The sequence below is a fragment of the Alosa pseudoharengus genome, unplaced genomic scaffold (genome assembly GCF_046254945.1).
Source record: "Alosa pseudoharengus isolate Yale_2024_CS ecotype anadromous, Long Island Sound unplaced genomic scaffold, YU_APseudo_1.1 YU_APseudo_1.1_scf_8, whole genome shotgun sequence".
In the NCBI taxonomy this organism is placed as follows: Eukaryota; Metazoa; Chordata; class Actinopteri; order Clupeiformes; family Clupeidae; genus Alosa; species Alosa pseudoharengus.
Genome location: NW_027468870.1, coordinates 33,145,208 through 33,167,561, shown reverse-complemented (window position 1 = coordinate 33,167,561; position 22,354 = coordinate 33,145,208). Strand labels below are relative to the sequence as shown.

General features: G+C 41.0%; 1 protein-coding gene across 1 annotated transcript; it reads right to left on the bottom strand.

The window, feature by feature from the left end:
• Positions 1–3,188: 3,188 nt before the first annotated feature.
• On the bottom strand, positions 3,189–19,218 carry myo19 (myosin XIX). Its single transcript, XM_076274538.1, has 24 exons — positions 18,948–19,218; positions 17,285–17,432; positions 16,836–16,984; positions 16,068–16,181; positions 15,668–15,794; positions 15,488–15,557; positions 15,245–15,347; positions 14,748–14,844; positions 13,558–13,634; positions 13,351–13,441; positions 12,971–13,139; positions 12,732–12,805; positions 12,509–12,630; positions 12,169–12,282; positions 11,894–12,070; positions 10,924–11,064; positions 10,534–10,641; positions 10,066–10,136; positions 9,854–9,933; positions 6,971–7,134; positions 6,502–6,631; positions 5,572–5,657; positions 5,124–5,456; positions 3,189–5,018 (listed from the first exon to the last, which is right to left on the bottom strand). Exons 1-24 carry the CDS (start codon positions 19,062–19,064, stop codon positions 4,905–4,907), a joined length of 2,976 nt encoding a protein of 991 aa, XP_076130653.1. The 5' UTR covers positions 19,065–19,218; the 3' UTR covers positions 3,189–4,904.
• Positions 19,219–22,354: the final 3,136 nt, after the last annotated feature.

Here is a 22,354-nt window from a genome sequence, read left to right as displayed (position 1 = left end):
GTTACTCATGGTCTCTCTCTGAATGTTTTAACACTCTGTAAAGCGCCATGAGACATGTGTAATCTTTTGGTGCTCTGTAAGTTAAATGAAATTGAAATGTAATTGTATCAATGGTTAGCCTACACTCAAGGTTCAGTAGGGTGATTTAGGCAAACATTCTTGATGTGATCATTTTCTTTTCATACATGTCACAAGGACTGAATAGGCTTAGCCTACTATGAAGTTGTTCAACCAAAATATTGTAAATCAAAATATAAGCACAAATATGGGCCTAGTAGTACTCTAGCGCTTTGACAAATGGAAATTGATGTTTTGTCAGGTAAAAACAAAACCAGTCTCATCCCAAGCAAACTCGCACTGCCCCACAGTGGTGTCAAACGGACTCGTATTATCAACTGAGGTCAGTGAGGAGTGATCATGGGAAATGTAAATAAACGTTTCCTCTACCAACAGTTTTGGTATGGAGCAAACAGTATCGCGCCAACAACCTGGGGTGCGTCAGTTCCAAAAATCTAATCAATCGGCAACATTGGTGTGCAAGTTCATTCTTGATTGAAGCACTCAGAAATCTGAAATTCACTATGGGCATGCATGTGGAGTATTTTTTATTTGACAGCATTGCAGTGCATCACAGCAGATGCCCTTCCTGCATTTAGCCAGAGCCCTATTTAGGATGATTATTATTGGCTGCTTCTTTTGACTAGAGGATAAAGTATCACTCAGACAGACTAAAATTACACGCTTTTTTCCGGAATCCATCAGTTATCCTTTTTGCTTTTTCTGTTTAAATAGGCATTTATAACCAAAATATGTCAACCAGAGATAGACCAAAAATAATTGGACAATAAGATTCCTTTGAATAAGGAAGTTCACATTGATAGGTTGAGCGCGGTGAATACGCAGCCAATCAATGTAGTTGGATGATATACGTAGGAATAAAAACTGAATGACATCATCTTGTTTACACACAGAAGAACACTCTGCACCTTGGACGGACTGTGTTGTGGTAGAGAAAACGTTAATATATCGATTTGAAAACATGGCAACTGATGTTGAACGGTTGACTTCTTTTGAGGAGGCGCATTACGACCAGTATGAATATTACAATCTTAACGACTATTCTTGTCACGCTGGAGGAAAAGGAAGAACCAAGAAAGAAATTGGATTAAACACCAATCGCCATTTGCCAGCTGGCCACGAGCGCAAAATTGCTGAAAAACTCCGTAACAGTGAACTGAAACGTCGGAGGACCAAAAGCTGTTCGTCTTGAAATGTGGATTTTGGTAAGATGACATCAAAAAAGCAACTTAAATCCGATGTTTGGGACAGAATTGCTTTGGGCTTTGTTTCTTGCTTGGTCAGCGTTGGATAAAAACATTCACATGTCGGGGCATGTTTTGTAGGCCCACTGTTGTGTAACAAGAACATTCTTTCATGAACCTGTCTTTTGTTCACTGTTAGTTCAGAACATTTCCTTGTAGACTATGGCATGCAATGTAGGCTAATGTCACGGCTGTATTGTATTGTTTTGTTTTTGCAGAACCCACTTTTGGCGAAGATGTGAAACTGGAACGTGGTCCAATTGTTTGTCTGCCTTTTCCCTTCAAATCGAGTGGAGTATGGCGACTCTAGTCCATCCTAAAAAAAAAAGGAGGCTTCGGATTCTGTCACGAGTCTAGCCTACTCACCTATTCCTCCCGCCCCCGTGTCGGGTTACAGCTGTATGCAAGAATAGCTTGTTTTGGGGTGTTGACTGTCTTAAGTGTTTGGTGTTTTGAGGCACTTTTATGATGTTTTAACATTGTGTTTATTACTAAATAAAAAAATAAAATAAAACCTTGCATTTTATGTTGTGTTCTTATATGGGTGCTTAAACTGACCTGTCTCCAAACGCCTATTCAAGATGCATCAAGATGTGCTTTTCTCCATATCGGAAAAAGTTACACAGAAGCATGCTGTAGTAAACCATCATTTTATCAACCATCATAGCTTTTCTGTGAAGTGAGCTGGGTCTAGTTTTGACGCAAACAAATTACACCCTGTGCTTTTTTTCTTTCAATCCAGTGGGAGGCGACAAAGATCTGCCATCAGTCAGGACTGTAGCTTCCAGACCTGTTCTAGACGGTTGAAGCAATACCTTTTATGTTGATCACATTACATTTTATATATCATGTTTGTTTGCCTATCCCATCTTAATGAAGTGTTCTCTTTGGTCTGTACATAGACTCAGAGTAATGACGGTTTACAAATCTACAGTATGTTTATGACCAGTGGTGCTACTATACTTTGCTCTTGATTGATGCTCATGAACATCAGATATTACCATGCTTTCAGGTTAAAACTGGATCCTGCCCAAAGCCAAATGTTTCGTAATGGGTGCATTCGAACATGACCCCTATATAAATGCTCCAGAAATGGTTTTAAATGTCTCAATGGTCTATACATGGGGTGACTTTTGGGGCAATTTGCTGGGCAACCATATAGCCAGTTCCATTTATACTGATTGGATGATCATGATGGTTTGTCTCCTGTTGATTAAAGTTCTCCAGAAAAGAAATTGTTTCCCAATAACAATGGGAACATGCCAGAACCACAATAATGAGGAAAAATGCCCAGCAACATTGCTCAAAAAATTGCCCTATGTATAATCAGCTTAACAGATAAACTTTCTCCACCCTGACAGGATGAGATGACACAAACAAGCAAAGCAAAAATAATTAAGTATGAATTTCCTAGTTATAACAGAAGTATACCACCAGTTCTCTCTCTCTCTCTCTGAGTGTAATCTGATGTCAACAATGTTGCAGCTTTAAAAGGTTCAGTCCAAGACTTGAATCCAATACACTTCTTCTCAAATTCATTAAATTGGTCCTCTAGCTGTCCATTCTGTGTGTGCAAACTCAAGCTTTCCTACTCAGTCTTGTATGTGGGAAACCACACCACAGGACTGCACTAGAATCACAGACTGCACTTTTAAACCCATAGAGTAAGATAATAGGTGCATTCGGACAGTTCTAGGAACACAGTTCTACTAACTACTGTAACTGGAGAGGCTACACCTACAACTACACAGTTCCTAGGGCTTTTTTTCTGTTTACATTCACACATTAGGAACTCTGAGATGACTTCACACATTAGTAGCCCAATGATTACATAGCCATAAAGTAATGAAACGGACAGCATTGCTATTTAGTTACTAGCTACCAGCATTGTTAATACAATTTATTCTCATCATCTGTCCAGAAGGCATTTGTTGCATGACAGTAGGCAGTCTGCAGCCTTCCCATGCAGGTTTTAATGTTTTGCAAATTTAAACAGATGCAGAATTATTTGTACAGAATTTTCCATTTTTAAAAAAAATGATGCTTCTGCTGCCTTGGCATGCAAATCAGCCATAGTTCCTATGCCATACCCCAAAGTAGGAGTTATAGGAACTGCGATCAAAGGAACCTTTTAATCCCAAGTGCGCGAAAAAAGGGGTTCTAGGAACTGTATGTTCTAGGAACTGCAAAAAGTTCCTCCGTTGTGAAAGGGACTATAGTGGTAGTGAAATCTGAAAAGTTCTATTAGAGAATTTCATGCACAGGGCAGAATTCTAACACATTTCTTTCATCTATTCATTATGTGAGGGTTATATAAACATATCATGTAATTAAATATTAAATATGTAATTAAATATTAAAACCTTATTAAACATATCATGTAATTAAATATTAAAACCTTATTAAGTTTTTTGCACAAAGTTTGCATAAAGCATATAGTAAATTGCACATTTTGAATAGTCTGGATGCAATAGTTTCAGGATGTGCTCCATTGGATGTGTGCTTCTGTGTGCTTGTAATAAAAAAATAAAAAAATCAAAGAAAATCTGCTCAATGTGTTGAATGCTTTTTATTGCCATATCTTGAGTTTCTACAAAGTTAGATGTGTTCTTTATCACTTAAGACAATCTACCCTAATTGATTTATTTCTCCCCCAGGCTTAAAATCTCCATGGAGGTTTACAGAAATCAAGAAGAGTTCAATTAGTTACTGTTATGTTGTCTTATAAAGCAAAATGCCCTACACAAAACATGATAGAAATTGGAGATGAGGTAAAACTCCCTGACACGTCATACATCAGTATCAAATTCACTATTGCATTCACTATGGCACAACACATCCTGAGCAAGTTTTGGTCCTCTTATTTGGATAACTAAACCACCTGCATTCTCCAGGTGTTTTTGGTAAAGAATGGCATTGAGGAATGAGGCAAGTCAGCCCTTTTTACACCCTGCCACAAATACTGTACAAATACAATCCCTCTGATATATCAGATTTAAAACCGTATCCCTTAATCATGAGTCTCTGACCAAACCCAAGCAGTGTTTGGGGTGTTTAGCAGCTTTTAGGGTAGACTGTGGAAGCACTGTATATAATTCATAAATTAGACAACATTGTCATAACTGGCCTGTAGAACATTGTAGGAATAACAAGCAAGTACAATCAGCAATGCCTCCTTTCAAATATTAACACAAATGCATAAAGCCAGATGATTTCAGCTTCCCTGATTAAGATCGATATAAACGTTTAGAATCTTTACTAATGTGACTGACAAGTTACTATACTTCCACTTTAAGATAATTCTTAATAAAAGTACTTTTAACTGCTAGAACATTTATTTTCTTATTAAAAGGTGTATTAAAAAAAACGTTCAGTAAGTAATCACCTAGTCATGAACTTAAGGCACTTAAACATTATCAGCCACAAAGTCAGAAGTGGAACGCTCATTCTTAAATAATATTTAAATAAGGCAGCCACAGGAACATTTTCCATGGGTGGTCAATTTGTACACAATGTTTTGAAGGTGCAATGATTCTTTTGGTACATACTAGTGTTGACTGTGACAGATTAAAGTCCCAACTGTCAGTTTTTTTCTAGAAGGATCTGGTTGAAACCTGTGATTCCATCACCCTTTTGTCCAGGATGCATATTCGCGTAACGGAGTGGTGATCTCTGAAGGTGCAGCTTGACAGAACCCTGATGATGACATCAAGATCAAGTCAGAGCCTGTCAGACAAAAGACATATCTATCTATCTATGACATATTTTGAGATTCTGAACTCCCTTCACACAGGGTCTTACCCGTGGCTGAGCCCGTATGGAGGCGACGCCCTGGTCGAACTGATTGGTCTCCACCCTGTACTCGCCACTCCGGAAGGGCATCTTGAGAGACGCCATCATGGACACGACCCTATGGAAGCCCGTGGCGGTCAGAGCCACTGTGATGTTGGGCGCGGAGGCCAGTGCCAGGCCCATGGGCCAGCTCCGCACCACCACGGGCTCCTGGAGGCTGGTGAGCTGCACTGAGCCCCTCTCCCTCACCAGCGGATCCAGCGCTGGCACTGAGGCCAGAGTCTCCTCAAGCATGTCCTCAGCGTCATCCAGCTCTGCCTCTGCTAGGGCATCCATCAACATCTAACAGGGAGCAGCGAGATATTGTACATCAGACCCACTACATAGGAACAGCACCACCAAATGGCCACCAGCTATTACAGCATTAAATGGGAAACAACAAAGGGGACAAATGTACCCTCCACTCTTTCCATCTCCGCTGGATGATGCAAGCAGCTTTGGTCCATTCCTTTATTTGCTGTCGAATCAACCAGGATCTAACCACTGCAAAGAGTACAAAAATAACAATTTTATTCACCTTCAACTCTTGCTACAGGGTGCAACTGAGTTTTGTATGTGCGTGTGTATGTACTACTTTAAGTGAATCTTAAGTGTGTGCTATGAACAAACTGGCAACATTTGTTTCCAACAACATCCAACAAATACCTCTTTTGTCAAATCAATATAATTTCATAAAATAAATCTCCTCTACACTTACCACCTGGCACCAACACAATTAACAGTCTGAATGATCAATGTAATTCAATTACTAGGCACGTCTCCTTGGCCAGACATACAGCATTAAGGCCAGTGCGAACTCATTGGCCATCCAGTCAATGCATGTTTACGTCAATCTAATCTGTTCTCTTCCGCTGGGATAAGCAGGTGAAGCCAGGTGAAGCACCTCGCGTGTAGACACCGGTCAGCTGCCATCTTCTGGCCAGCCAGCCAAACGCACCAGCCAGCCAGGTCATCATCAGACTGCTGACCTTTTGGAACACCTCAGTCTCCGACTCCCTAAAATCAGTCGGACCCTGTCTGTGTGTAAATCCACTAGACACCTGTCTCTTTCCATCCCCTCCGTCTTGTAAACTGTCAAATTGGACGTATAGACCCTTTCAACTCAACTGCATAAACAAACAGGTGCATTCCTAGGCCTTTCCGGTGGCAGGGAAAACAACACTGAGCTAATCGTAACTTGAGGACAAAAAAAAAACAAAAAAAACAATGAAAAAAAGTTAAGTTGACATTTTGTAGAGCCTTACGCAAAAGTCTGTCTATCTATCTATAGTGACATTTCACGGTCATTCTAGTTCAATTGTCTGCTGTGCTGTGTCCTACACTGTACCTGCTTGGATGAGGGTAGCAGCCCGTCTCTTGGCTTTGCGTCTTCGTCTCTGGTGTTTCCGCCAGTAGCACTGGATGCAGAAGGCTTTCCGAGATCGAACTTTGGCCCGATGTTCTTCCAGCAGCTCCAGCTGTGTATACATTTGAAGGAATCATCTTAGAATCTAACCTCACAGAGCCACATTGCAAGTGAGTCAAAGGAGAATTCTAGCATTGTGTTGAAATGAAAACTGGGAAGGTATAGTATGAGTCTATCTTTCTATTCAAACGTTATTGGGTAATTTATTATGGGTACTGCACCCCCCCCCCCCCAAACACACACACACAGACAAAATCACATCCAAATACACACACATACACACAACCACAACCAAAATACACACAACCACAATTCATAGCCTGCTTATGCCATGACTACGTCCATCCTATTAGACAGATAACAAACATAACACAACGTCACTAATACAGACCATTGCATGAGTCAGGAAGACTTTGGTTCTCCCACAATGCACCAGGGAGCTGTGGGTGGCGGTGGCGGAGAGGAGCTGGGGATCAGGGCTGTGCCCTCTTAAAACCACTCTGAGAACATCCATCACAGCTGAACCAAGGCTGTCCTTGTCTCCGGACTCAAATCCTGACAGCGAGACAGAGGGAGAGAGAGAGAGATTTAGACAATAGCAGACAGCGCATGCAAACAAAGATCTGACACACTGAAAAACAATGGAAATAAATTAGTTGCTATGCAGAACTATGCATGCACTCAATTAATTTGAGTACACATACTGTCGCCTGTAATAAACTATTTGATACCTCATCTGTAACTTTACCTAAAAACAGTAATAGTTAGTTAAATTTGTTTAAATTAGCTGTTATTAGGTGTAATGCAATACAAATATTAACAGCTTTGTTTAGTTTAATATTTTAAAGCATGTCTGCTACTCAGGGTGCGATTTGTGTAAAAACCAGACGGGGTGATGATTTTGAATAAGTTTGTAACCCCCCCCCAAAAAAAATAAAATAAAAATGAACGAACGATTCATAGCCTAGTAATGTCATGGCTAATAATACCCTATATTGTTTTTGCCACCTTTGTAACATTTTAGTTTTAGTTTACCGTGGTGTATGACTTTAAACAGCGAGTGTGCTTGGTATGATGATCAGCTCCTCTAATGCAGGGTAGGACTAGTTTTGACAAGCATACAAATTCACCTTGTTCTTGCCCCATCTGAAAGGACTTCTCTACTTTTGCTGCCTCCATCCTTTCTGTATTTGTTGTGTAAAAAAACGTTGTATGGCACTGAAGTCTTAAGTTAGTGAATTGGCTAACAGTTGGTAACCAAATAGCCTACACATTGCGCTACACGCTGCATAGGCTACGTGCATTCTCTCTCCTGCTGATTTGCGTTCAGTAGCCAAGTGCGTAATATTGCAAAAGTTGAAAAAATAAATGTGTTTATTGTAGCCTACAGAAAATAAATAGCCTATCATACTGTCAGTTAATAGCCTACAGTGCAGTGAAGATTTTGGAGAGTAAAGTTATAGGGCAACTTGAAGTTTTATGAAAATAATTTACGAACCAGAACATAAAGACCATGAAGCTTCTATTTCTTGCAGCTGTTAAAACACCCGCTAGATAGTTTAAATACCCACCAACATTCGTTTTTGCAGTACAGATTATTTCTAAAAGTTATTTGTCTACTACTGGCTGATTTATCAAACGAGTGCTTTCTCGTTCGTCCTCCGCCAACTACAGGTGTTTCGGTAGAGAGCCATTGAATAAGCGATGTCAAGCAATTTCTGCAACACCTTTTGTGATATTCAGCAAATATCTCCTCATTTAATGTAAGTTCCTTCGGACAATAGGCCTACGTTCTACTCTACGTGCAGTTGTCCTCCATCTCAGTTGCATCAGTTTTCTAATTTTGAAGGTTCTAAAACATTATTATGCTTCACTGAATCCTTCTCGTTTTCTTTCATTTGTCCAGCTAACTTTTCCATTGAACCTAGCCATTTATGATGGATTACACACTCGACATTCTGAAATGTCCTGCACGATCAAGGCCAAATTAAGTTATCACGCAGCCACTGTGTCAGCAGCATCAGTGCTGACGGTGACGGTGCGTTTCTGATGTCAGATTATTATGTAGGCTAGCCTACTAGACTGTTCTCACGTTGCAGCGCTTTACTTATATGAAGTAGCATTAATCAATATGAGGGGCAGAGGGGGATAAATGTTGTCCCCCCCGACGATAAAAATTATTTAGCAGAGGTAGGGATAGGAAAACCAGAGGGGGGGAAATCCTAACCATCCCCCCTACAAATCGCACCCTGCTGCTACTATTAACTTCAGGTTTGGAAGTCCTCAGGGATTCATAGCTCTTCCTAATGTTCAGTGCTTCCCTTCTGGCATGCAGTTCACACTAATACATGCATGTATTTACCTGTGCACTAGTCTCCTGTGCCACAGGTACACATTCATTTAAAAGAGGCTCCAACACAGATATAGAAGGAACACCAGCGAAACTGACAAGAAAGAGAACAGGAAGGGAAGGAATTGAAGAACATGAAAAGAAAGAGAAAAAAGAGGACAGTAAAGGGCGGCATGAGAGCTACAAGGTATGGAGGAAGGTGCCCGCTTGATAACTCCAGTCAAATGCTCTTGAAGGCTGTTCTGTTGGTGATGTTTTTGCCCATAAAGGTTGCTTTGCTAGTGATTTTGATTTTGACGGCAAATAGGCTTGGCTGCTGATTGGCCGCTGTGTGAAATCCCCTACCTATAGCACTAGCTCTTTAACATCTCTCCGGTGTATATTTGACAGTGAAAACAATAAAGATGCAATCCGCGATCTTGGTAAAGGGCTATCGATATTTCAGCTAAACAGCCAAACAAACTATCCCCCAACTTCCAACTGTTTATGGCTCTGGCCGAGCTACCATGTCTGTCTCACATTTGCAGAGCCGAGACTGAACAGACAGCTAGAGCCATGGGTAGCAATTATCATATGAATTTGCTGAATTCTAATTGGATATTGTAATCATGGACTTCACCTTTAAATACTAAGGCTAAACAGTAGTCATTGGCATTCTGAACAAACACAGTATCAGGACAACACAGAGTAAACATTGACATGGAATGCCTTGTGGTATTGACCACAAACCACTAGCTGATAAATAATGATTTGCGTATTTACACACTCAAGAAACTTCCTAGTTGGCTGCCTTCAATAGCAAGGACCCAAGCAAATAGGGATGGCAGATGTAAGTGGAAAGTTGCAACAGGGTTTATCTGATTATACAAACTAAAGTATAAGTAGTTTCTCTATACATTTCCCCTGCCTACTCATTTCACTTACCATTCTGATCGGTCAGCTGAGCAGGTGTTCTGGTGTGCGTAATCAGTCCATAACGTTGCAGGAAGCTTGCGTAAGGAATCCTGAGGACACGGAGCAGTACATGTCACAGCTGTAACATTACTAAAATTAACTTCAACACCTACGCATTAATCTCATCATTCACATTATGTAAACAAACACACCAAACACTTAAGGAGGGATTAAGCTATTACCTTATAGGAAATCCTGCTGCACTTATGTTGATGGTCTCCACAATACCACATGCTTCCAGCTGAGTAATCACCTTGGAGAACACAAAGTTTCTTATTTAAACTTATGTCACAGAGGTAACATACACTCCTAGTTGGTCATGCTCTGATGGAGGCTGTGATGGCGAAACGCAAAATTGAATAGCAATGTGAAACTAAAGGCTTTTAAAACATATGACCCTCGTGAGTGCCTCAGATTTTCTATTTTAAACACAAAACACATAAAACTGAGACAAGGTGAAATCGCAGATGGGTACAGATGCCCACATGACTCACTGATTTAGTGTCATAAAATTAAAAATTTTGACAAGACAGACATTGATCTTTTAGAAGAACACAGCCGAATCCTTGACAAGTTAAACATTCTGAATATCAACATGAACTGTAATTGAACACGGAATTGTAACCCAGTGATTTGTGGTCAGTTCTTACCTCCTCCTTCTTGAAAGTGAGAGGCCTGCAGTCTGGGTTGGGTTTGATGCAGCGTGTGTAGTGGGGCGTGGTGCTGTGCAGGATCTTCATCAAGCTCTCCAGAGAGTTCTGAACAGGATACAGCAAAAGGTGAGAGAAGGCACCAAAGGCTCAATCTGTTTCTGAGTGAATGTTTTTGTGTACCTACTATAATCCTATTATGTGATCATGTTACAGTAAGTGCATAAAAGGAAAGATGTAACATGTTAGACTTTAATATGGACCCAATTTTAGACTCTAATATGGACCCAACCATTTTCAGGATATATCAAAAAGAACGGGGGTAAAAAACAGACACAAACTATGGTTCAACCGCAGTGGTAAAGTATTCATTGTTCTGTACTTCCATACCTTAAACTTGGAGACCACAGTGACCACTTTGTTGTGCCCGCGGGCCGCCTCCCCCTCAGCATCAGTATCAGCAAACAGACTGTGCATCAGAGGGTCCTCTGACTGCTGCAGGAGTCGGATCAGCTCAGGGGGGACTGGGTCCTGCAGGAGGGGCGGAGAACACACACCATTTACACACAGTGCTAAGGAACACACATCATTTACACACAGTGCTAAGGAACACACACCATTTACACACAGTGCTAAGGAACACACATCATTTACACACAGTGCTAAGGAACACACACCATTTACACACACAGTGCTAAGGAACACACACATTTACACACAGTGCTAAGGAACACACACCATTTACACACAGTGCTAAGGAACACACACCATTTACACACACAGTGCTAAGGAACACACACATTTACACACAGTGCTAAGGAACACACACCATTTACACACACAGTGCTAAGGAACACACACATTTACACACAGTGCTAAGGAACACACACCATTTACACACAGTGCTAAGGAACACACACCATTTACACACACAGTGCTAAGGAACGCACACCATTTACACACACAGTGCTAAGGAACACACACCATTTACACACACAGTGCTAAGGAACACACACCATTTACACACACAGTGCTAAGGAACACACACCATTTACATACACACAGTGCTAAGGAACACACACCATTTACACACAGTGCTACGGAACACACACCATTTACACACAGTGTTAAGGAACACACACCATTTACACACAGTGCTACGGAACGGGTGGCAGGTCACCCAGTGAATATCCAGTGACAACACAGACCACATGCAAATGGTGCGGTTCATCACATTAGTGGCACCCTACCCTCATACAGGAGAAAAGGGGAATGAGGGGAAAGCAGTGACCTTTAAAACTAGGTCACAATGACAACAATGACGTGTCTATTTGTCTGCTAAAGCAAATTGTAAACCTACCTTGTTTTTCTCCATCATGCCTTCAATCTGATAGCCGACCTTGCCGGCGTAGTGGGACACAATGAAGTGTGGCTGCGGGCTGAACTTGTCCCAGCTCACTTGGTCGTTACTGGACAGCTCTTTCTCCAGGCGAACCATGAACTGCTTGGTGTCAGAGGCTCGGTTCAGTCTGCAGACCTGAAGAAAGGCAGATCAACTCCTTTTAATACTCGTTGTAGCTTAAATATGGCAAGATCTACCAGTGGAGCTGTATATTGTACGAATGGCCAACTTACCTCGTTGAGCAGGGAGAAGACGCTTGTGGGACTGCCCTCTATGAGGTCCAAACAGCGCTGGTTATCCTGGTACTGGACAAATGACCACTCCAGCCCCTCGGCCACATACTCCTCCTGAAAACAGAGGATGAAGAAAACTTTAACATAGCCACACAGTGCTGGCACAAGAGGAACCCTAACCAAAGGTCCTGACGAATACATATGCATACTGAGTCACAATATCTGTGACTCAAAAGGTAAATATTACGTTTGATAGACATACCAAATATGGAATGAAAATCTGTCAGTCCACCTCACAAAATCATGACCACAGACTTTTTCCTCAGCAAATAGCTCATACCTGCTGTGCTTTGAGGTAGTGGCCTACAAAGTGCTGCTGGAGTTTTTCATTAGCGTAGTTGATACACAGCTGCTCTAGGTTGTTCTTCTGGAAACACTCAAAACCATAGACATCCAGAAGTCCTGCAGAAGTGGTTAAAATGGATGGAATGGAATGGAAGTCAGACCTGCTGTGACATGCTACAGACTGAAAAAGAGACTGAACAAAGAGGAAACGTCTGTACCTATGAAGTTGCACCAGTTGGAGTTGTCAGCACACATACTCTTGTTGATGAAGGAAACCATCCAGTCAAACAGTCTATTCAGAAAAAAGGGTTAGGTCAGGTGTTAGTCATGATTGCTGAGGGCACAGAATTAAATAAAAAAGATAAAGAGTGAGAGAGAGACAGCAAAGACCTAGAGAGACAGAAAGATAGTGAGGCAGGTAACATTCATCAATATAAAGGGAAAAAACCTCACTCACTGTGCGTAGATTACTTTGGCCAGGCAGTCCCTCCGTACGCTGCATTCTGCCCGAGAGCAGGGCTTGAGCAGCGTGCTCTGTCTGCCCGCCTTAAGCGCACGCACCCGCAGACAGGACTGCAGCTCCTCCACCGGGATGCCCAGCAACTCCGCAGTCGTCCGCAAGAACACTACAGACAACACACTCCTGATGAGCTACCACTCTGTAGTAAACCGGTAGTAAATACCAGTGCCATGGACCATAATATACATTTTTTTTCTCAAATAAAGCCATCAATGTGCACATAATGTTTTTAGTCCAGCAAAAGGGTGTATTGGGTACACAGGAATGTGCCAGTCAACATATTTATTCATATCTAGGACACGAGCGGACTCACTGACCTTTTGACTCTTCCTCAAGGTCACAAGGCTGAGATTCATCTGTTGGTGGATTGAAGGCCACATTCCCAAGATGGAGGATGCCAGCCAAAATCTGAAAGATTTTGCACAAAAACGCTTGGAAAACAAGGCTCACAAGTCACGACCACATGAGTAACCACTCAAATCAAAGTATGAGGTAAGGCATTGAGCCCTAAACATGCCCCTTACCCTGAATATCTGTGACTGCTTCTCAGAGTTAATGCCAAGATGATCCATTGCCTCCAGAGTCTCTTCAAAGCAATCCTCTACAAAATAAACGAGGAGTGAGTCATAGCATATGCACCGCCATATACTATATGGACAAAAGTATTGGGACACCTGTCATTACACACACAGAAACTTCCATGACATCCCATTCCATAAATCCACATGTATTAATATGGAGGTTCCCCTTTGCAGCTGAAACAGCTACTATTCTGGGAAGGATTTCCACAATATTTTAGAGTGTCTCTGGAGATGTTTGCCTATTCATTCAGATGAGTATTTGTGAGGTCAGCTACTGATGTTGGACAAGAAGGCCTGGCTTGCAATCTCTCTTTTAATTTATCCCAAAGGTGTTTGATGGCATAAAGCAGCGGTTCCCAAATTTTTTTCCTGTGTACCACCACCTACATCCTGACTCGGCTCGCATACCCCCACCATCCGACACATAAAAACCGTAACACATTCTATTGACGCATTCCAGGCATCATAATTAGCCCATGATAACAAATAACAAAATCAAAATGTCTATGAGCTCTCACACTAAAAAAACAGTGTGGAGAACAACATTATGAAACAAAGAAGAAAGAGAACATAGGCTTACGATTTAAAAAACAAAAATCATTTTTAACACCTTTTGGAGATTGCCCTTTTCATCTAACATACCCCCTAGTGGAAGCTTGCATACCACCGGTGGTACGTACCACAGTTTGGGCATCCCTTTATGGACCTTGCTTTGTGCACTGGGGTACAGTAATGCTAGAATGGGAAAAGACTATCCCAAACTGTGCCCAAAAAGTTGGAAGCATAATTATCCAAAATGTCTTAGTATACAGAAGCATTACATTTTCCTTCACTAACTCAAGCCCAACCCCTGAAAAACCACCATTATACCATAATCTCTCCACCAGTATGACTATACATGCACAAAGCAAGGTCCATAAAGACATTTTGATATGGAAGAACTTGACTAGTGTGCAGAGAATAGGGTTCTCTACACCTTTGGGATGAACTAGAACAGGCCTTCTCATCCAGCATCAGGTTTACGTTATATACACACTGTATATGGTGAAAGAGTTTGCCACTAAATTTGTTGTTGTTGCTTTTTATGGAGGTGGAGTGTAAAATAGAGAAGTTCTAGATGAACACAAACTTACCCTCCAAGATTCTGTCAACGTTTGGCAACCAGTTGAATCTCTGGTCATGTGGCATCTTCCACTCCTGTCTCTGCTGCTCCGTGGCCCATTTCATCATCTTTTAAACAAACACACACACACTTATGAAACAGACACAGAGGTAGGGTAAATAAATATGACAGCAATACAGGATAAACATATATGCCTTGTTTGCTCAGAAGTGGGTGTAATACAGTAAAGTGAATCACCAAACACCAATCTGATACCCATGCAGAAAAATGATAATGACCATGAGAATGACCATGAGAATGACTACCCCCAAGAGGTCTCATTCCATCAAATCCGGCCCACTGCCTAATATGAGCCTGGCACCCCTGCCCTAGATGCTTGCAACATTCATTCTGTCATAGAATGTTATGTGATCATTGTAATAAGAATGTCCAGCAAATACTGGTATTTGACATGTGAGAACAAATCTGTAACCACAACATCAACATCTATTACAAATCTTCACTTGCCTGATAAAATATGTGGAAATTCCTCTCATTAGCAGCTTGAAAGGCAACCCTGGTCTTTTCCAGTAGATAAGTCTGGACCGATGCCCCAACCAGCAACTGAGACCTGCATAACAAAAGGACACACTGCCCTTCAAGCTCTGCACCAGCCACCACTGCCCTTACCCCAAGTCACAAGGTGCATTATCACGTTAATCAGGGTTTTATATTATTAGATATAACAGAGAGCATGGGAACAAGAAGGACCTGTTTAGCTGGAGCTGAATGTATTTTCCAAATCGACTACTGTTGCTATTCCGTAAAGTGCAGGCGTTTCCTGTTGAAGACAGTGGAGAACAACACAACGTTTAGTATTTAAAGAGGGTACATAAAACTACAGCCTTTATAAAAACCTGGATTTATTCTTAGAGAAGTCCACAGGCTCACCAAAGGCCTCCATGATGGGGTTGGAGTCCAGGACTCTTTTCTCTATCCTCTCCACTGTGTCCTGGCAGGTCTGAGAAGACGCTGCCACTGTGGCGTAGTACTTCATCAGGCACCTAGACGTCCATGTCTACAGACACATCCAATGAAAACAGATCAATAACAAAGTATATTAACTAGCGTTGTCACAATTAACGTGTTAATCATGGCAATTTATTTAAAAAAATATCTATATTGCTTGTTGATAACAAGGGGGATAAATAACATTGCCCACATGTTGCCAAGGGAAACATTGACATGGTCTCTCTCTTCACACTCTGCTAGAACGTAGTTATGTACAACAGTTGCCTTCGGGACATTAGGTAGAAGTGGTGAACAATTTAACAGAAATAGAACTTCTTACCTTCCCTGCTCCACTCTCTCCACTGACCACGAGGGACTGATTTGTCGGCTCTACTTGGCCCTGCACATTCCTGTAAGCCGCCTCAGCCACTATGAAGATGTGAGGCTTGAATTCCTGTTCAGGTGAAATTGGCAAATGTTTGTCATTAGTTTTCCTCCTGAGTGTGTCTAGTGAACCAATCCCCATAATTTTGCTGTCATTTACTTAGGTAGCCTTAATCCAGGGGCTTATTCAGACAAAAACCGAAGGCCACTGCACATTTGATTTGAGTTTAGTCACAATTATCAAGTAAACACTGACATGGACTAGTTCATGGTTACGAGCTACCAGTATAAACACTGGCAATGATAAATAACTATGCCTCACAATTTCAGGAGGTGTTTGCTTTTTGGAATTAAGGAATGATTATTGAAGAACTGTCAACAAAGCAGACAGCACAACTCTCCAGGTAGTAAATAAGTACAACAAAGAGTGCATAATTTATCTTCCTTTTTGTGAATTTACATGGTGTCTCCAAACTAGAATATCTTCAGCACATACATCCAATAATTGAGGGTGTACATGTTTTGTTTTTAAATACACACATGACTTTTTTTACTATTCCATTACACTCCTTTGACTCAGTTGATATGTTTGGGAGAAGCACCCTTGCTATTTGTGTACGTATGTATTTGTCCACAAACACCTTCTGTCTGTGCACACACAGGTGTGTAAACACCTTCATAAAAGCATGTGGTGTCTAGCGAGTGATACACCGTGTCCACCCACCTGAGGCTTTGGAGCTGTGTGATACTCTTTCATCACATCCAGAGAGTAGAGTTGCGGCACAGGATGGAAGGGGTTGAGAGCCACCAGGGTGCAACCCGCATGAGTGTAGAACACCCTCGCCCTGTACCTGGCCTGCAGGCAGTTAAGGACTAGCAGCGCAGGCGAATAACAGGAGGGAGAGAGGAAGGAGAGGTCAAAATCAAGACTGGCCGGTATTACCTAAGACTCAGCCACACAGGCCACTGAGAGGATATCAAGCATGACTCAACAAAGGTCAACAGAGGTGAACGCTTCACAGACTGCTTATCAAGAAGTTACGATTAAACAAAAACAACATTTTCATTGTTAAAGGTAATTAGGACATCAAGGTTAAATCATAGGTAAGGGACGTTTTACAGATAACGTGACAAAAACTGCAAAAATATGGTTACTCCTTGTGAGGGGGATACCTGTGGTTGGCGTAACTGGATTCACTTTGGTGAGGTCATCGTAGGTGTGGAGTTCGTCTTCGTTGATCAGGAAGGCCCTGACTTCGCCCTCCAAGGAGTCATTAAGAGACTTCCGTCTGGCCTGAATCTTCTCTCGCAGGCCATGGACCTTTGAAACACACCTCTGGGATTAGTGCAAAATAAGGGAAAGGGACGAGCCAAAGATGCAAGGCTCTGCTCATGTTTAACAAATAATAATCTGAAGGTATGAGTTTGCATGACAAGGCAAAGATGTAGTGCTGCAAACCAGTGGTTGGCAAAATCCAGCTGCCCTCCTCATGTGGTACAGCTGTTTTTTTTTACCAAATAAGAAATAGCGACCTAATGTGTTCTCCAAGCTATAAGGGATTATAATAAAATGTTATGTAATACAAAACATGTCACTGACACATCCTTCCCAGATGGTGTGCGGTCCCACATGAATTAGCTCCATGCAACATGTCAGCACCACTTGGCTAACGCAGCCTCTAATGGCTTTGAAGACATTTGGGTCAGTCTTTGAGACAACAAAACACACCTTCAGACATCATGTTCCACTAGCCTACTATGTTTGTTTCTTAAACGATTTCGATATATATTAGCACGACCAAGAGATCAAAAATTGGCATCAAATTGTTGGCTATAATTTAGGATATCATTTCCAGTCTCATTAACTGTTGCATCCTATGAGGAAGAGATAATTCTGTGAAACATTTGTTAAAATGAGGAGGGTAGCAACATATATAGAAAAGTTAATTGTCTCGATAACAGCATCCCATCCACATAGTGAACAGGTCTAGTAGTCTGCACCTGACAGGCTGGACGATCTTGCGTACACAGACATTAATTATAAAGGTGCATGTCACATCTTACAAACAAATCCGATACAAAGTGCTTCACTGGAAGTACTTCAAACTGGCGGCTTATGGGATGTACTCCTCAATGGAACGGCATCGTGCGGGATTAACGTTACGATAGAGCACGAGGGTTGAAACTGTGACAGTGATTATGTCGACGGTGTGGATTGTTTGTACATAATGCTACTGCTGCCCCGTCCTTGTTTTGATATGACGTCTAATCACATTGCAAATTATAGTTACTGGAATTAATGTTAATGATACAGCATGAGAATAGCATGATTATCACAACCGTTAAAGAATGTGCTTTTATGATTAATGTTACATATTGGACATCAAGACACTGATACTGTATATTAATCCTTAAATTACTTGTTTGAAAATTGTAACTTAGATATCTATTAGATTAGCCTACTTATTAATCGTCAGTGATATGATGATACACAAGGGCATGCATCATGTAAAGTTCCATGACATTTGCGATGTTATTTTATGACAACATTGACTGCGGGCTAACTGCTTCTGCTAACTTTTAGCTAGAATGCCATGTCAAGAAGAATCCCCTCCCAGAAAACTGGCCCACACACACCAACCACCACTGTCCCATAACAGGCATTCTCGTTAGCATTAGCTTCAAAATAACTTTTATAACGTTAGCAATAACTTACTCCCCATACATTATAATAGAGAATGTGTTAATAATTTAAGTCAAGACTGCATTTTCAAGACAAGTCTAAAAAAAAAAAAAGAGTTCAAATTAACGAAATAAGTAGCTAAATCAGACCCACCTTGACTTGGTTGATGTTTCGCCCGCTTTCAAAATTTGTGGATTTGGCACTGTCCCAGTCGTTACTGTTTGAGGATAATACGCCTTCCAAAGGAATCGTGTGTTTTTTATCAGCCATCCTTAAAAAACGTTTACACTTCCAGTGAGAAACAAGTTATGTCCCACTACTCCTCCATTTCAAACAGAATGGTATTCTTCCAGTTCGTATGTCATAAAATATTCCACAGTGAAGGACAAAACACTCCCCCGCCTCGTTGGACTCTCAAATCTCACACCGGTTGCTGAAATATGCCCGAGCCGTCATGCTGGAACAAACACGCCCTCCTCGCTCTCAAACCAGTAAGAGCAGACCTGTGCTCTGACACTTCACATGGGAACGCCCAGGATTCATACGCGGAAATGAATGAAAATGCATCGCTATCTACTGTCAGGCATGGGGCATCAGTAAACTTGTTGGAAGCTGCTGGCTATAACAGTGATTGTTTTGGTCGTAAACGGAGATTACACTGAAATTACACGAGCTAACTTTAGCAGGGAATAGCAACGACTAACGTCAACAAGTTTTGAGACACCTAGAGCTATCCTGGAATAGCTAGCGATAACGTTAGCTAGTGTCAAACTTTCAAATCATCTTCTTCAAGTGAAATCGTATTTGTGGCAGCGGAAGCAAAGCAATTATGTTTATCATCTGATTTACAAACCCGGCGGTATCCAGGTGTTTGCACTTACAATTTTTCTCCAGCAATGGATGGGGTAGGTTATGAATTTGTTTTGATCCATTCCATCAAACTGTTAGCTCCCAGTTTGTTGCTTGGTTCTTGTACCTGTTTGTAGTTATAGATTCTAGAATCATGTAAGTAAGTAAAAGCAGGATTGGAATGGTTTCCATTGCAGTTTGAAAATAAATAGGCTACATAAACTCCAAAGCCACCCTACAAACAAAATAAATGCTTGCCAGTGACTTGTTTAAAATTCCACTTCCTGTTGAAAATGTCCCTGCTTGACAACATATTTATCTGTTGCATTTACAGGTTATGAGCAAGAAGTTGTTGAAGGAGGCCTTCGTCAGCAATTTGAATGGCACAACTTTGGGAGAAGTTGCTTTTGGATCCTTGGTAGCACCCCTGTGTGTGCTGAGCCGAGGTTTATTTTTCATCCTTTATTATCTCGGCAAAGGGACTTTTCCACTTTCCTGGAAGTCTCACTTTCTGTTAGACTTTACCTTCTTAGTACTTCCTTTGGTCCTGTACTCCACCTTATTCAGTGGGGTGCTTTATCTGGCCATCACAGGCCTTGCAGTGATTGACGTTGGTGTACTTTACCAAGTATACCAAAAGAAGAAACCGGCAGCACCATTACTTGATCTAATGAAGAGGTTTCTTCAGAGCAAAGTTGAGACTAATTTGGTACCATTTGTAACTGTTTTTAGAGTGCAAGTTAATGTAAAAACGGCCTTATGCATTCTGGCAGTTGACTTCAGTGTGTTCCCACGACGCTATGCGAAAACTGAGACCTACGGAACTGGTGTCATGGACCTAGGTGTTGGAGCTTACATACTTGCAAATGCAATTGTCTGTCCTGAGGCACGGAGAAAAGAAAAGAAGGGGTCGAATTTCAGCCATGTTGTGAGACAACTGTGGTCTGTCTGGCCCTTGGTTTTGCTTGGGATGGCAAGGATGATTAGTGTGAAAATGTCAGGATATCAGGAGCATGTGTCCGAGTATGGAGTTCACTGGAACTTTTTTTTCACTTTAGCAATAGTGAGAGTCATAGCATCCATAATTTTGGCTATATTTCCAGTCAAGAAATCCTGGCTTTTTGCGCTTTTGATTTCTGGAATTTATCAGGTTGTCCTCGAGACAACTAGCTTGAAAACTTTCATTATCCACAGTGAAGATAGGACTGGGAGTTTTCTTGCTGCTAACCGAGAGGGCATCTTCTCTGTGTTTGGCTATGTAGCTATTTACATGGCAGGAGTGCAAGTCGGGCTGTACATAATGGAAACAAGACTACTGATCAAAGACTGGTTGAAAGTTATTCAGAAATTATTAATTGTAAGTTTTCTATTATATGTGATGTTACACTTCTGTCAAATACACATAGAACCAGTTTCACGTCGGGTGGCCAATCTGCCTTACTGTGTCTGGATTATTGCTGAATGCATGTACTTCTTGACTTGTTTAAGTGTTGTTGATGTCGTTTTACTATTTGCAAAAGCCCTGACAAATTGTTACATCATTCCAACCTCATGGAATCTGCATCAAGATGATGAAATGAAGAAAGCAAATCCAAGAACGGAAATGGAAGGCTTATGCCTTATTCAATCTGTGAACCGAAATCAACTCTTATTTTTCATGATTGCAAATCTAATGACAGGACTTACAAATGTAATTGTAGATACTGTGAATAGTAATGATTTGTTTTCTGTGTCTGTTTTGCTTATGTACATGTTCATTAATAGTGCTGTCATTTTCATATTGCACCGCAAAGGAATAACAGTAAAGTTTTGGTAGGCCCCCTCACTTTTGTATGTAAAAGAAACCTGTCAACATACACAGATTAACAATCCACAGCATGCTTTGTATATATGTACTACTGCTTGTACAACCATTGACTACTGTTAAACAATTTAAATGTTATGATCTTCTCTCACAGCAGATGCAGTATTGCATTTGAGATTCTGATATGGACTACTGAGGGATGCAGGTGTGCTTTCAGTTTTAGAGAGAAAAGTATGCTCAGGAAAAACAAATGTGACAAGATCAATAATAATAAAAACAAAATGTGGGTGTGGGTTAGTGAGGTTCCTCCATCACGGTGAAGCGCTTTGGGTGTCTTGAAAAGCGCCATATAAATGCAAGTTGTCTATATGATATTTTTTGTAAGGTAATGCCAAAAAGAGAACTGTTGGACACAACTCACATGAGTCATAATTCCAACATGATCATTAGGTAGTAGGTACTGCTTATAATATTGCACCCTTTTTTACGTTCTGGTGTGTTATGCCCCTACCTGGTCAATAAAAGAAGACATGCCATTCTTTATACAGACTGCTTATCATTTGAATGTATTTAAAAAGTTGTTTTGAGATGTAGAAAAATATGAAAAATAGTAATTTACACCTTGATCACATTTCCTGTCATTCTTTCAACAATAAAATATTACCCTATTTTGAATCAGTAGGAAAACGTGAAGGTAAAGGATGAGTGAGGCTTTTAAAGTGATTTGCTGACCTGCATCGTATGCAAATGTTGTATTAATTTCTAATTTAGTTATTGATTACCTAGTGGTTTTCAAATCACATACAAATTGAATGGGCAATAAACGCAACATTCCAGTAAAAGTTAATTGTGATGTAAGTCATGAGCAAAGACTATCCGACACGAGAGATGCAACCCATTAAAAACC

Coding starts and splice junctions, on each gene's coding strand:
- myo19 (XM_076274538.1), bottom strand. CDS start 19,064: ATGGCTGATAAAAAACACACGATTCCTTTGGAAGGCGTATTATCCTCA. Junction 16,985..17,284: donor TCCAGTTACGCCAACCACAG/GTATCCCCCTCA, acceptor CTGCGCTGCTAG/TCCTTAACTGCCTGCAGGCC. Junction 12,283..12,508: donor ACTACCTCAAAGCACAGCAG/GTATGAGCTATT, acceptor CTCTGTTTTCAG/GAGGAGTATGTGGCCGAGGG.